This window comes from Megascapheus bottae, unplaced genomic scaffold (assembly GCF_031878675.1).
Source record: "Megascapheus bottae isolate mThoBot1 unplaced genomic scaffold, mThoBot2.hap1 H_3, whole genome shotgun sequence".
Taxonomy (NCBI): domain Eukaryota; kingdom Metazoa; phylum Chordata; class Mammalia; order Rodentia; family Geomyidae; genus Megascapheus; species Megascapheus bottae.
Genome location: NW_028327860.1, coordinates 748,387 through 762,928, shown reverse-complemented (window position 1 = coordinate 762,928; position 14,542 = coordinate 748,387). Strand labels below are relative to the sequence as shown.

The 14,542-nt window shown below is 49.6% G+C and overlaps 1 protein-coding gene across 1 annotated transcript; it reads left to right on the top strand.

Annotated features, from left to right (window-relative positions):
- Positions 1–2,996: 2,996 nt before the first annotated feature.
- On the top strand, positions 2,997–6,215 carry LOC150038939 (COMM domain-containing protein 2). The gene is made up of 5 exons (XM_090328194.1): positions 2,997–3,107; positions 3,187–3,264; positions 4,377–4,459; positions 5,038–5,211; positions 5,764–6,215. The coding sequence occupies exons 1-5, from the start codon at positions 3,041–3,043 to the stop codon at positions 5,959–5,961; spliced, it is 600 nt and encodes a 199-aa protein (XP_090184320.1). The 5' UTR covers positions 2,997–3,040; the 3' UTR covers positions 5,962–6,215.
- The last annotated feature ends 8,327 nt before the right edge of the window (positions 6,216–14,542 follow it).

Here is a 14,542-nt window from a genome sequence, read left to right as displayed (position 1 = left end):
GAGCTCAAAGGAAAAGAAAAACTGTAACTGTGGGCAGGAGCTGTTGAAATGGTCATGGAGAATGGGTACTGATGGAAGTAGGGAAAAAAGGAACAATTTAGCAACAGTTTAAATAACAAAAACATGAGCACACTTACTGGGCAAGACAGAAAGTGGAAAGGATAGGGTGCTAGGATTGACATGAACAGAAGAGGTGAGATGAGAATGCAGTCCAGTGTTTCACTGAGTGGATGAGCAAGTGTGCCAGAAGGGGACTTTAAAGGCACACTCATTCAGATGCACTTCAGACAACACTCCCGTGAAACCCTAGGTCCTGAGCACTGCCTGTGAAGCAGACGGATGCTTGCGTTAGAAAGGCATCTACTGGGTTGTGTAATGGCCTGTTTGTAATTGGCCATTCAGTTCAACTCAACTATCTCAGTGAGGCTGTTGCCACCTAGTGGTGGGCTGTACAATGCAGAATGTAAGAGCCAGTCTGAGGTTAACAGTGGATGAAAACTACTTCTGTTTCAGTGCTTCCATCTTTGTAATTTGTGAGAAATCTGTGGAAAGCACAAAAAGAGATCATCAAACACTCTAGAAAATTAAATTAAACTATAACCAAGTGTGGGGTGCACATCTGTAATACCGCCACTTGGAAGGCTGAGGATTTGGTAAGTCCTTCAGTGTGTGCTTATATGGACCAGTGAATTGCAAAGAAGAATGGAAACATTTAAAAGTTCGTTTGTTTTTGTAGTGCTGAGGCTCAAACCCAGGCCTTGTACATGCTACAAGCATCTTACCAGTCAGTTACATGCCCAACCCCCAACATTCATGCTTGGTGGATATGTACGTTTCTTTATAGTCACATAAACACCACCCAGATCAGATGCAAACTGCTTTCAGCACCCCCAAATTTTCCTCATGACCCCTGCCTGCCCACAACCTTCCTGGAAACCAGATTAACAGCTGAGTATAGGCTGACCTCTCTATGTTTATAAATGCATGGTTATCGTTGTCCATTAATTATATGTACTTATGCAAATATGCATGAAATTACCTTCTATTACCCTAAAAAAATTTTTTCTTAAAAAAAAATTCTATTGGTTGGAGTCCTAGTGGCTCAACCCTGTAATCCTAGTTACTCAGCAGGCTGAGATCTGAAGATCCAGGTTCAAAGCAGACAAATCTCCGATTAACCAGCAAAAAGGTGGAAGTAGAGCTGTGTGGATCAAGTTGTAGAGTGCCAGTCTTGAGCAGAAAAGGCTAAGCGAAAGCAGAAAGCCCTAAGTTCAAGCCCCAGTACTGACACAAAAAGCTCCTACTGTGAGTTTGGGGATAGGCAGTGGTCAGGGAACACGTGGTAAATAGCAATGCCTAAGGGGAGGAAAAGGAAGTTTCAGCCCAGAGATTCTGCACAATGCCAAATGGTTTTGTTTCCAGTTGTAGGTCCTAAATTCTAGTGCTGCCTGGAGGAGAAATGTCATTCCCCAGCTAGACAGCAAAAACACCAAGCCAAACGTTTCCTTCCTTTCAGTGATGGAGAGAGATGAGAATGAACTTCCTTATGAATCATGTCTTGTTTTCTTGCAGTGCCTTTAAAGAGAAACGCTGGCTTCAGCAGTTAGGAATTGCAAGAGTCCTGGCCAAAAAGAGCATTTCTACTCTGACTACCCAGGAAGGTCTGACTGTGTGTGAAAGACATCCAGAAAAGTCATGGCAACCCCAGTTTGGTCAAAGACCTGGGGAAGTGGAGCCTCCAGTTCCTCCATCAACATCAACTACATCTCATGTTACATGACCCTCGACAGACAGGGAATGTTTCACAGTGTGTTCCCTTGGATGCCATCACTCAGAAGAATGTCTAGGCTTAAAAAAAAAAAAAAAAAAAAATATATATATATATATATATATATATATATATATATATATATACCTAGGGCAGAGAATGGGATTTTATTGTTTGATTTTCTGCTTTTTTGGATTTTTCCCATGCTTTGAGCGCTTTATAAATGTAGAATGTAATAATTAGATGTAAGTTTAAAAGTTTTCTATGAGAGAGTCCTTAGGAGAGTTACAGATGCTGGTCTCAGACATCTTTTTGACTTTTGCCGGAAGTCTCTACTAACTTTAAAATAAAGGGCAAGTGTACAGGTCGTGAATTAGGTGGGTGGTAAATGTAAGATACAAGGGTCTGACACAGATCTGCACAAACCACATCCCAACCCCGACGTCGCCCACTTTAGTTACAGTCAGAAGGCATCTTCAAGCTCCTTCGTAAACCAGTGCCAGGCCAGATTCCCGAGTCCTTGTTCCCGGCACATTTTGCAATACTGATGCTTTAGGATTCAATCACATTGCCGCAAGCGCCGGTGACGGCGGACACGCAGGCTGTGTTTGGCTTTGAGATACCACGAAGCCCTTAAGAACCCTACGGTGAACGCTGGTCCCTGGGTGCCTGCTTTCGCTTCCCTTGGGTAAATCACTAGGAAGGTGACCGCACAAGGACCGCCTCCGAGCTCTCCACCAGCCGTCGGCGAGCCCTCGCGGTGGCCGCGTCCCCCTCGGGGAAGGGCGGCTTTGTCTGCGCTCTCCGCCCACGGCCTGGTCTCGCAGGTCCGCGCCACGCACGCTCTTTCCGGAGATGCCGGGTCCTGCCGTGCTCTCCTCGGGAGCCGCCCTGCAGCCCTGCCTTCTCCTGCGGCCGTCGTACTCGAGCTGTCCGGTGGACGTCCGTCCGGGGCTGGCGTGGCCGGCCGCTCCGGCCCGGCTCGGGGACGCCGGGCCCCCGCGTCGGGACGCCCTACCTACCTCCACGAGGGCGGCGCTCCCGCCTTCCCCGCCGCCTCACGCTCTCGCGCCTCCCTTCCCTCGCCCGCTCCCCCACGCGCCGGCGAGCTCCGGGGAGTCCAGCGCCGGGCGGAACGCGGAGCGCCCGCTCCGGCCGCGCCACGCCGGAAGCCGCTCTCGCCGGGACGCGCGCCGGAAGTGCGGGGCGGGGCCGGAGCCGCCGGAAGTGCGGGGCGGGGGCGGGCCGGAAGCGCGGAGCGGAGCGGCCGGGATGCTGTTGGATCTGTCGGCGGAGCACCGGGAGCACCTGGCCTTCCTGCCGCGGGTGGACCGCGCGGGTGAGGGGCCGGGCGGGCGGGCGGGGGCCGCCGGGGGCCGGCCGCGGCCCTGCGCTCACGCTCTCCCGCTTCATTTCAGTGGTCGCCGAGTTCGGGCGGATCGCCGTGGAGTTCCTGCGGCGAGGGTCGAACCCCAAGATCTACGATGGCGCAGCCAGTAAGAGGGGGCGCGGGACCGGGCCTGCGGGCCGAGCGGGGGTGCGGGAGGCCTGCGGACGGGGTCTGCGGACGGGGCCTGCGGGCTGAGCGGGGGTGCGGGAGGCCTGCGGACCGGGCCTGGGATGGGGCCTGCGGGCGGGGCCTGCGGGCGGGGCTCGCAGAACCGCTGGAGGCCTTCTCCGGGTGCGCGCTGCAGGGCCGGTTCCCAGGGCAGCAGTCACGCTCCGCCGGGATCTTGATCAAGCCACAGTCCCTGTCGACCCCCAGGTAGTTGGGGAGGGAGGGCTTACATGTGGGTTCTTCATATTTGCTTTTTCATTTTTTCCCAGTCCTGGGCTTGAGCTCAGGGCCTGAGCACTGTCCTTGGACTTTCTCAAGGCTAGAGCTCTACCACTTGAGCCTCAGCACCACTTCCGGCTTATTTCTATGTATGTGGTGCTGAGGAATTGAACCCGGGTCTTCGTGCATGCTAGGCAAGCACTTTAACCACTAGGCCAAACTCCTGGCCCGGGTTCCTCATATTTGAAAAGACGTTGGTGTCCTGAGTCTGTAATCCTGGTTACTTGGGAAGCTGAGATTTGAGGATCTAGGTTCGAGGCCTGCCCTGGCAGACAAATCCTAGAAACTCCTAACTTCCAATTCACCAGCAAAAATACTGGAAGTGGAGCTGTGGCTCAAGCTGTCCTAGAGTGCCAGCCTTGAGTAAAAGAAACGAAGGGAGAGTTAGGGACTCCTGAGTAAAAGCTCCAGTACTGGCATGAAAAAAGTAAACCTAGTACTGTCTTCATTGCTGAAGTGCTTGAAGCTTAGTGGAATGCTGTGGAGTAGCTGGGTGGGCTGTGAGCAGCTTTCTTTTGTGGAAGTGGGGAGGGGCCTGGGGATGAAGTCAAGTGTTTCCTTAGCCAGCCCAGGAGAGGAGTGCAGGCTTGGAAGTGGGCTCCACAAGGCTACCTGTGGTCTTGGTTGCTTGGAAGGAAATGCGGAAGGCATACCCCACTTAGTCTGTTTCATTGCAGTGCTTGAAAACGTGGAGTAACTGAAAATGTTTCCTTTTAAATAGAAGGAGAGAGAATACACAAAAAATTTGTTCATTTCCCTTTTCTTTCTTAGGAAAGCTTAATGTGAGCAGTGATACCATCCAACATGGGGTGGAAGGACTAACATATCTCCTCACCGAGAGCTCAAAGCTTATGGTAATGGCTTCTGCTGACTGGTTTGATTAACCTGGAGTGTGTGTGTGTGTGTGTGTGTGTGTGTGTGTGTGTGTGTGCGCGCGCGCGCACGTGTGCATGTACATGTGTATACATGTGTGTGCTGGGATTGGAGTTTGAACTCAGGGCCTAGGTGCTATCCTGTAGCTTTCTTACTCAAGACTGGCATTCTACCGCTTGTACTACAGTTCTGCCTCCTGCTTTTAGTGTTTCATTGGAGATAAGACTTTCGTGTCCATGCTGGCTTCGAACCCAGATCTTCAGGTCTCAGCCTTCTGAGTTGCTAGGACTACAGGGATGAGCGAGTATTTATATATATCACTAAGTCAGATTTTGGAAATGTAGGCAGTGGTTTCCTTTTAACTGTAAGGAATCTTGTAGGCGAATGAATTATGGGATATCATGTATTGTCTCTTGTATTTTTTTTTTCTGAATTTACAAGTTTGTACAAGGAGGTTACAATTTAACACATCTCGCTTAAGTATCCACTTCTTTTTGAATGTATTTCAGCATTTAGTGGACAAAAATATTGATAATCTGTGTTAAACTCATTGCTTTAGATTTCTGAACTGGATTTCCAAGACTCTGTTTTTGTTCTGGGATTCCCTGAAGAACTGAACAAATTACTGCTTCAGCTGTATCTGGAAAACAGAAAGGAGATCAGAAATATTCTGAGTGAACTATCACCGACCCTGCCCAGCTACCATAGCCTTGAGTGGAGACTGGATGTACAGGTATGGCTTCTTCAACATGACATGCAGTATAGACTATTTAAGAGCTAGCTGTGCTTGCTGTATCCTTGATCACCTTAACCAGATTCTGATTGGAAACTTAGGTTTGATGTTCTTTCTCAAAAGTGTATAATAATTTGTTTCCTTTCATTTTCAATGTGTTCAGCTGTTTCACTTGTGTAATTATGAGATTGGCATTTTGGGTAAGGAGAACGTTGAGCAGAAACGTAGCATGCATCAAGGAAATACAGGGTACAGCCTGGTGAGTTGTCACAGATGAGGCAGCCACGGAAGGGACCTGGCCCTCCTGCCAGCCACAGGCCTGCCCTCCTTTAATCCTGAGTTCCAGTGCATACACCTGCCTGCCTTGGTGCTCCCTGTACACGCGCACCCTGTGTGACCCCGCACACACCCTGGTGGGGAGGGTTCATCCTCAGCGCCACAAATGCACAAATCTCACATTACTTTTTGTGAGATTTATCTTTTAGTTTTGTACAAGGTTAAGACAGTGACAAGTGTTCAGCTGTTACTGTGCTTTTTCTATGTGCAATCAAGCTGGCAAGCAGAAGCCTGAGACAGCAGATTAAGCCCTCGGTGACCCTGAAGCTGCACCTGGACCAGAGTGGAGGTCACAGCACCAGAGTTGTGCAGACGGACCCCGCCACCCTGCTTCATCTAGTCCAGCAGCTGGAACAAGCGTTGGCGGAAATGAAGAACAGCCACTGTAGGAGGGTCGTCCGTAACATCAAGTAGGGCCCCACACCCCTGGGGTCCACCTTCCAGGAGTGGCTTCCTGTCCAGTGGAGGCCCCTTGGCCTATGACTGTTGGTATCTGGGGACTGCTTTGCAAGAGCGGTTTCGTGATGCACGATGGCACTGTGCATGTCCCTAGATGTCCCTGCTCTTCCACACCAGAGCTGGCCCTGGGTCCCTCCCTGGTGTAAAGATCGACCACTTCGGGACAGATGGAAGTTCTTTTTGTACTTTAAACCAATATTCTGGCTTTAGTGTGTTGTCATGTCTGCTTACCGTTATTGCTTTCTTCTTGTTGATCAGAATTTGGAAACAAAATTCACAGTTTAATACTGTTTAGGGCAGTTCAGTGTTGTGGGATTTTAAAAGTACCCTACATAGTGATTAGTACAGAATCATTTAAAAGTAAATGTAATTTTCTAACAATATACCTACACTATAGGCCATTTGCACAGTTTTGTACGCGGTGACAAGTAGTATTTACTAGGCTTGGGTTCATATTGTGATGGCTGATTCATTTCAGTAGTACTCAAATTTGAGTGGTCATAAACTGCATTTTATTAAGGATTAATTTTCCCACTACCCAGGGCAACTGAAAGACACTATGGTTTGGGTCTTTAAATACTGAACACACCTTCGTGATTATTCAGGTATGAATTGGAGTCACTTTGCAGGCCCTCTTTATTATGGTACAAACAAATAATCACTTCTGCCCTGCTGGTGTGATTAATTTTTGATGGTACCGAGGCCTGAACTCTTGATCAGCTTGCTCGCCTGGTTGGTACTCTGCCACTTAAGCCATGCTTCCAGCCAGGCTTTTTTGCCAGCTACTTACATATATGCTTAAATATATACTTACATAAGCACACGTCTAGTGTGCGTGTGCACGTGCGTGTGCATGTGTACTTCAGGTCTGCTTCCACCCCATGACCCTTCTACCTCAGCCTCCTGGGTGCTGTGCATGCACTGCTTCTGGCTTTGAATTCTCTACCAGAGAACTCAGACTGCTCTACCTGATAACCGAGGATAGGATTTTTTTTTTGCACTACTAAGGTTTGAACTTGAGTCATTTCAGTTATTTTGCTGTTTTCAGAAGACAATTTCCTTGGTAGCCCAGGTGAGACTTTAGCCTGCAACTGCATCTGCCAACTAAGTGCTGAGATTGCAGACATACTTCATCTTGCCCAGCTAAATTTTGCATATGCCAGTCCTGGGGCTTGAACTTGGGGCCCAAGTGCTGTACCCGTTTTATTTGCTTTAGACTAATTCTCTACCTCTTGAGCCACAGCAGTACTTCTTGCTTTTTGAGTAGCTTATTGAAAATAAGAGTCTCACAGACTTCTCCTGCCTGCGCTTACTTAGAACCATAATCTTCAGATCTCAGCCACCCAAGTAGTTAGGATGGTAGCCACCATCACCAGTATTAATTTTTACTCTGGTAGTAGAGTTAAAGCACAAAGTAATGGAAGGTTTGCAAATACCTACATTAACATTGTACTCTAAAACTTGGCTTTTACTTAGGTTGTTGCCATTATAAACCCAAGTAACATTTGTGTGTGTGCCGATTCTGGGGCTTAAACCCAGGATCTGGGCCATTTCCCTGAGGTAGCTCTTTAACACTGAGCCACAGATCCGCTTGCCGCTTTTGGTGGTTAATTAGAGATACGCATCTCAGACGTTCCTGCCGGGGCTGGCTCTGAGCTGCTGTGCTCAGATCTCCTGAGTCACACCACCGGCCCCCAGCCCCAAGTAACATCTTCTAAGTTGGGTTGTTTCGTTGTGCTGTGTGAGTTGGTGCCACTGCTGGGTCACTGGGCTCCATTGGTGAGCACGCCTGGTTTTCCTTCGCTTCCTAACAGTCTGCCTGGCAACCCAGGCTCAAAGGAGTTTTGCCTCTTCCCACCAACCATGTGAGGTCTTTTGCCTCATTTATTTTTTTCTTTCCTACAGGACCTGTAATCCACTTGTGTGTAACATTGTATGGGGAGAAGAGAAAAACAAAGCAAATTTTGAAACCTTTCCTAGCTCTCCTTTTACCTGGCCCAGATTGAATTTTGTTAAATATTTATGAAGTGCTAGGAGTCTTTGCTGTTGTGTGTCGAACAAAGGATAAAGTCCTAATCTTCTCAGTTTAGTGTGCAGCGCTAAGGTTATTCCCTCCTCTGCAGTAGTTTAATCCGTAAGCTCATTAGGAAAGAATTGGGGGGCACATTCTGAAGAGGGGGTTCCCGTGGTTGCTATCTGCTGGAGCTGTGTTTGTTGGGCTGCTAGAAAGATTCTCCTGGGAGGTGGTGCTAGGCTGAGTAAGGTTCCTCTGGCCTGGTGTCTACTGGAGATGGCTGGAACCCTCACGATTCCATGGTGGCATTGTGGTCCTGTGTGGGGGAAGCTGAGGTCAGAGCCCAGTACCAGGGTCCCTAGAGTGCAGTGAGGGGCGGAGCTGCTCTCAGGTGGGGCGCCTGAGGTCACCTGAGGTGTACGGGGAGAGGAGAGTGGAATTCTTCACCTGCGTGCCAGCGCTCGAGAAGTGGATGCCTGTGGTTTTCAGAGGAATGTGCTGTGTTCCCAGAACGAGGCCTCTCAGTTCACCCAAAGACTAAAACCACAGATTACCAATGGGAAGACGGCAAGGGTACTGTGTTCTCACATGGTTGGAAAACCGTGTCTTTATTACAAATAAAATGCCTATAAGCTCAGGTGACTTCAAGTGAGTTGAAGGGGTTTTTCTTTTTTGAGTTACCTGAAAAGGAAATGTCTTTTTTTTTTTTTTTTTTTTTTTTTCCAGTCCTGGGCTTGAGCTCAGGGCCTGAGCACTGTCCTTGGACTTTCTCAAGGCTAGAGCTCTACCACTTGAACCTCAGCACCACTTGTGGCTTTTTTCTATATGTGGTACCGAGGAATTGAACCCGGGTCTTCGTGCATGCTAGGCAAACACTTTAACCACTAGGCCAAACTCCCGGCCCAGAAATGTCTTATTTTTGCCATTTTGACTGTGTTCTTCGAGAAGGCAGAAATGATTTATCATTTATCATGAGCAGGGTATTTACAGGCTTTTCATGGAAACCTATAGGCCCTCTGATGTGTGACTATTGGGTATTCTTTCCTGGATATTTTTGTTTCCACTTTATCAAGACATAAATTACAAATCTCATGCAGTTCTTAAACCCTTGGAATCATTTAATGCAAAACTTCTCACTGAACCTCCTTCCTTGCTTTAAAAATTTGTTCTTATTATCATCCTAGCTACTCGGGAGGCTGAGATCTGAGGATCAAGGTTCAAAGCCAGCCCGGGCACCAAAGGACCTGAGACTCTTCTCTCCAATGAACCTCTAGAAAATGGGAAGTGGGGTTTGGCTCAATGGTAGGGTGGTAGCCTTGAGCTGAAGACCTCAAGGACAGCACCCAGGTGGAGTTCAAGCCCCATAACCCACAAAACAACAAAAAATGGTTCTTCCTGAGCTGGTGACATGACTTGGTGATAAGAGCACTTGTCCAGCATGTGAGCAGCTCTGTGTTCTAGCCCAGTGCTGGGGACAGGAGAACACACATAGGCAGGCAGTGAAGTCACACGTGTAAGCCTAGCTACTTAGGAGGTTGAAACCTGTAAGATCTGGATTCAGAGCCAACCTGGCAAAAGATTTGCCAGACTTGGTTTCCAATTAACCAACAAAAATCTGGGCTGGGGTCATGATTGAAGAAGTAGGGCCTCCAGCAAGCAAGCCTACTGAAGATGCGAGGCCCTGAGTTCAGGGTGAGGAGTTAGAGGAATGTGGATACACTTGGCTGAAGTCAGTCTTGTTACTTGAAGGTCAGGTTTCTCACTGAAGATGGGTAGAGGAGGCACTACACAGCACAGCGGGATTTCTTCTTACCATCCACAAACACGATGGTCTCAGTGTCTTCACCCAGACGCTCAACTAGAGCCCAAGCTTGGAGCAAATGTCATCTCCAGAGCATCTGAGTTCTCCCACGGATCCCAGGCCCGCCTCCCCTAGGAGTGCCAGCTCCACCCTGCCCCGCTCACTCACAGCCTGACACCAGGGGGCGCACACCGAGTCCCAAAGCCTTCTGGGGCACTTGGAGGATTGCGGACTTGCTCCAGGCCCTGGGAAGAACTTCAGGGGACAGCGGAACAGCAGGCTTTCTAATCCCAGAGGCCCTCAACAGCCAGCCCACCACACAGCCCAGAGGAGGGAACAATGGCCCCACCCCCACCTCCCTCCCTGTACCAGGGTACAGTTGGCAGATCAGGAGACTCCGGGTATATAGGTGAAAGCTGAGGACTTTTGTTTGGCACAGGTAACCCTAATGGTTCCTGTAGGATGGAGGGGGGGGTAAGGTTTATTAAATCTGAAAGGGAACTTTATTGTTTATTGTGCAGTCCTGGAGCTTGGAACAGTAAGAAAAGAAGAGACAAAGTGTGAACCCAAGTTTATACCCTAGCCCTGCTCTTCACTAGGCCGAGAAGCTGAGTTTATCATGTCCTGATTTCTTCCTTTGCCAGAAGGAATGTTCCATAAACATTCCACAGTTGTAAATCCATCTCATTTTGCAGGAATCTCATGCAATCAGAGCTATCATTAAAACTGTTTTTCACAGCTGGCAAGTGGTAAGATTTGGCCCAGCCACATGGCATGTGCTGGCAGAGCTGCCCCCCCCCCCAGCGGGTAGGGCCCCACACTGCTTAGCCAGTGAGCTGCCCCTCAGGTCGTTGGGAGGAAGTCCCTGCCCAGTGTCTGGACAGCCTGGCTCCCCCCAAACCAGCCGGGCCGTCTTCAAGGAGTGCATTAAGGAAACAACTCTCCAAGCTGCCAGCTGGGAAGGTGAACTGGAATGGGAAGACCTGGAGCATCTGGTTTTGTTGGCCACCAGGAGTCAAATGTGAGCTGAATCCATGGAGGGGAGAAGAGAAGCAGAGCCAGTGACTTTGAAGATGACCTCTGAGGCAGAGGCTGGCCTCTCCTGGGGACATGGCTCTCAGGTCTCCAGCCCAGGAAGGGCCTGGTGAGCCAGGCCTCTGAGAACTGCCCCTCCCACCCTCACTGGCACACCGACAGGCCAGCAGGCCTGAGGGTGCTGTGAAGAGGGCAGTTGTAACTGGGCGTCTAAGCTCACGGGACAGCATCCTCTGTTAAGGGGCTCACACTTCGCAGGAGGAGCTTTTCTTCATCTGTGCAGGCCTTGCTAACTAACTACTGACTAGGAGATTGGCAGTCAGTCCACTGGTGTCACTGACACTGACCGGGGAAGCTTCCAGAATCCCATCCTGACCCGGAGTTGAGGACACTAACATCCTGTGGCAGTGGTGGTGAGGACAGCGGGCGGCTGGGGAACGATCAAAGGCAGCTTGCTTTCTTGGCTCTCCACCTAGCCTGTGAGCCAGTGCAGGCCGCCCAGGCCCTCCCCAGACTCCTGCCCGCCCCTCTCCTTTCATCCTGGGCTCTGGCCGCTGGCTTCTTCTCCTGGCTTTTCCATTTGCATAAATAATGCACACAACACGGAGTTCCTGCAATTTTAAAGACAGCTGGTCCGCACATCTTGGAAACTGATGTCAGGAAACATCTGGAAGAGGGCTAAAGTTACTGTAGGCCCAACCTAGAACAATGGAAGCAAGTTAATATGGAAAATTCAGTATAGGAGCTTGTGCAATAAAAAAGGCCTGCCGGGCCAACTTATAAAAGCCTTGTGCAGGGTCCCATTCTACACCGAGCCGCTGAGTGCGAATCCAGCTGCCACTGAAGCGTTGCCACTTTCTTTTGGATCTTTGTTGTTAGCCACCACCCCACCCCCCTCCTCCACACACACATTGGGTTTTAGAGTTTGAATTCTAGCTTTTCTTCTTAACCAACTATGTGTACCCTCAGGTACATTAATGAGTATTTCTTGAACTAACTCAGATTGGGGCCGTTTCTGTACCTGTTTGGTGTGAATTCTGGGTAGGCCAATTGGTGTAGAAATTCTCGGTGAGATGCCAGGCCCATGCCACTGCCATCAGTGCAGTTTGTTGACATCCAAGGATGAGGAAGAAATCTCCACTGTAATCCGATTTACAGTCGACTCAAAAGCATTGAGCCTTCGGTTTCAAGTCTCTGTCCTATAAATGTGTGTTTGGGGATTAGAATTTCTCTCCAAGCCTCCCTCATAGCACCATTCTCTCTTTTTTTTGCCAGTCCTGGGGCTTGAACTCAGGGCCTGAGCACTGTCCGTGGGCTTTCTCAAGGCTAGAGCTCTACCACTTGAGCCACAGAACCACCTCCGACTTTTCTATGTACGTGGCACTGAGGAATCGAACCTGGGTCTTCGTGTTTGCTAGGCAAGCACTCTACCACTAGGCCACACTCCCGGCCTCACGGCACCATTCTATCTGCTGTTTCTTTTTGTTTTCTGGAAACTGCCATGGAATCTTGTCTCCTGAGTGAGTTCACAACACATGTCCCTGGTGGGGACATGTGTTCCTCGACACCTGCTGTGCTCAGGAGGAGCAACTTCAAGGGGAGAGGATTCATCTCAGCTCATGGGTTGAGGGGTTTTTGGTCCAAGGTTGTCATGGTGGAGAGAGTGTGGAGGTGTCCACATGGAGACAGGAAGCACACAGACTGCTTCCTGTCCATCACAGGACCTGTGTACTCTTTACCTAGACCCTCTGGCTCAGAACCCCCCAACTCTGAGATATACTTCCTACAGGCATTGTGGATTCCCACCACCTCCCTCTTGTGAATCCGCCAGGAACCAGTCCACTAGGAAGGTGCAAGGCCTCAGGACCTGTCACTTCCTGTGGGCCCATGGGGAGACCACCCAGCCTGTCACACAGGAGCCTCTGGGGGCTCAAACCTCAGCATCCAGTCTGGCTTTCCAGGGCCTTTGTCCCGCTTCCTGCAGACCCTGCTTTTTGTCTTGGAGGAAGGTGCAGTCCACCAGCCCACCAGAGCTACCAGTTCTGTTTCTTTTCTTGCTATCCTTATTTCCTCCCCCTTTTAATTAATTGATTAATTAATTAATTATCTTGCCAATTCTTGGGCTTGAGCTCAGGGCCTGAGCACTGTCCTTGAGCTTTCTCAAGGCTAGCACTTTACCAGTTGAGCCACAGCAGCACTTCTGACTTTTTCTGTATATGTGGTACTGAGGAATCGAACCCTGGTATTTGTGCATGCTAGGCGAGCACTCAACCACTAGGCCACACTCCCGGCCCCCTTTTAATTAATTAATTAAATAAATTAAAAATTGTATACAGGGATTACAGTTACATTCATCAGGTACCTTTTAATTTTTTTTAATACTTTTGTTTTAATAGACGTCAGGAGATTAAAAACAATATTATTCAATAAAGTCTTTAACAATTTAAAAGAGAGTGGGGGAAGGGACGACACTGTATGAAAGGAAACATACTCATTACCAGACTCACTGACTCATGAAACGGTAATCCCTCAGTACACCACCTTTATAATAACAGTAAAGTAAATAATTCAAAAAAAGAATTTAACAATACTCTTATTATTTGTTCTGAAAAATTAGATTTTCTATGCCAGAACCCAGAGAATGCTGATGACATGAACTCACGAATCTTGGAATCATTGTGTAAACAGATTCATTTGTTTTGAGTTGGCTGACATAACTGCTGTGCGTTGTTGTAAATGTTTGTTGGCAAAACCTTCCTGGGTTGTTTGTCACCTTTTATGTGGCTGTGGACGTCAACAGCATGTGTGGCCCAGATGGGGTCCCTGTGACACTCATCTTCCCAGCCCTGGGGCAGCCAGCGGCTGCCAGCCTGCAAGCTGGTGACAACAGGCAGGCAGACAGACAGACAGAGTGCCAGAGTTCTCCGGGTAACTGAAAGTGGATGGGCCTTTATTCTGCAGTGACACGTGGGTCACTGTGGATATTTTAGGGTGGAGATGGGGTGGGAATAGTAAGACTCAAGAACCCTCAGCAAATGTGAACACTTTCCGTGTGTTTGTCCCTGTAACCAACAGAGCTGACTCTAGGATGGACAGCCCGGACAGTGGCCAGAGGGAGGTCTCGCATGAGCTTGCCGCACCAAGGCCACGTCTCTCACATGTGCGTTGTCTGCAGAACGTTCATCTTTGAATGCAGAGAATGTCCTGCCTGTGTCAAGACGAAAAGCACGGTTTGTTCTTGCTGGCACCCAGCCAGCCTGACGTCCAGGGCAGGATCGTGGCAGTGATGGGCGCCGCCGTCACGGGCAGGGGGGACCGGCGGCCAGCGTGGCGGCAAGGGGCTCCTCTGCTCGGAAGGAAGCTGCCTGGCCGAAGCCCTGGGCCCAGAGTGTGTGGAGGAAAAGCAATTTTGGGGTGAGTGTGGGATGGGGAACTAATTTTGCACGCAGTGAGTTTGAAGTGTCTGTGGAAACACCGTGGGGTGTCATGTGCTGTCTGGACTGGAGTGCCAGCTGTCATAGGCTGTGAGAAAAAGGAAGCCCCTCAGACGTGGTGAGTGAACCAGGATGCCGGGGGGCGGGGCAGCAGCAGAGGCCTGGGGCCACGGCTCCTCCACTGAGGCCCAGGTGAGGAGAGGCACTTCCCACAGGGGAGCGCCTCCTGAGGGGTGCTGGGCGTCCGGCAGT

Bases quoted from the DNA above. Each gene is read 5' to 3' on its own strand.
- LOC150038939 (XM_090328194.1), top strand. From the start codon at position 3,041: ATGCTGTTGGATCTGTCGGCGGAGCACCGGGAGCACCTGGCCTTCCTG. The intron at 3,108-3,186 runs GTGAGGGGCCGG...GCTTCATTTCAG, and splicing joins GCCGCGGGTGGACCGCGCGG to TGGTCGCCGAGTTCGGGCGG. The intron at 3,265-4,376 runs GTAAGAGGGGGC...TTTCTTTCTTAG, and splicing joins GATCTACGATGGCGCAGCCA to GAAAGCTTAATGTGAGCAGT.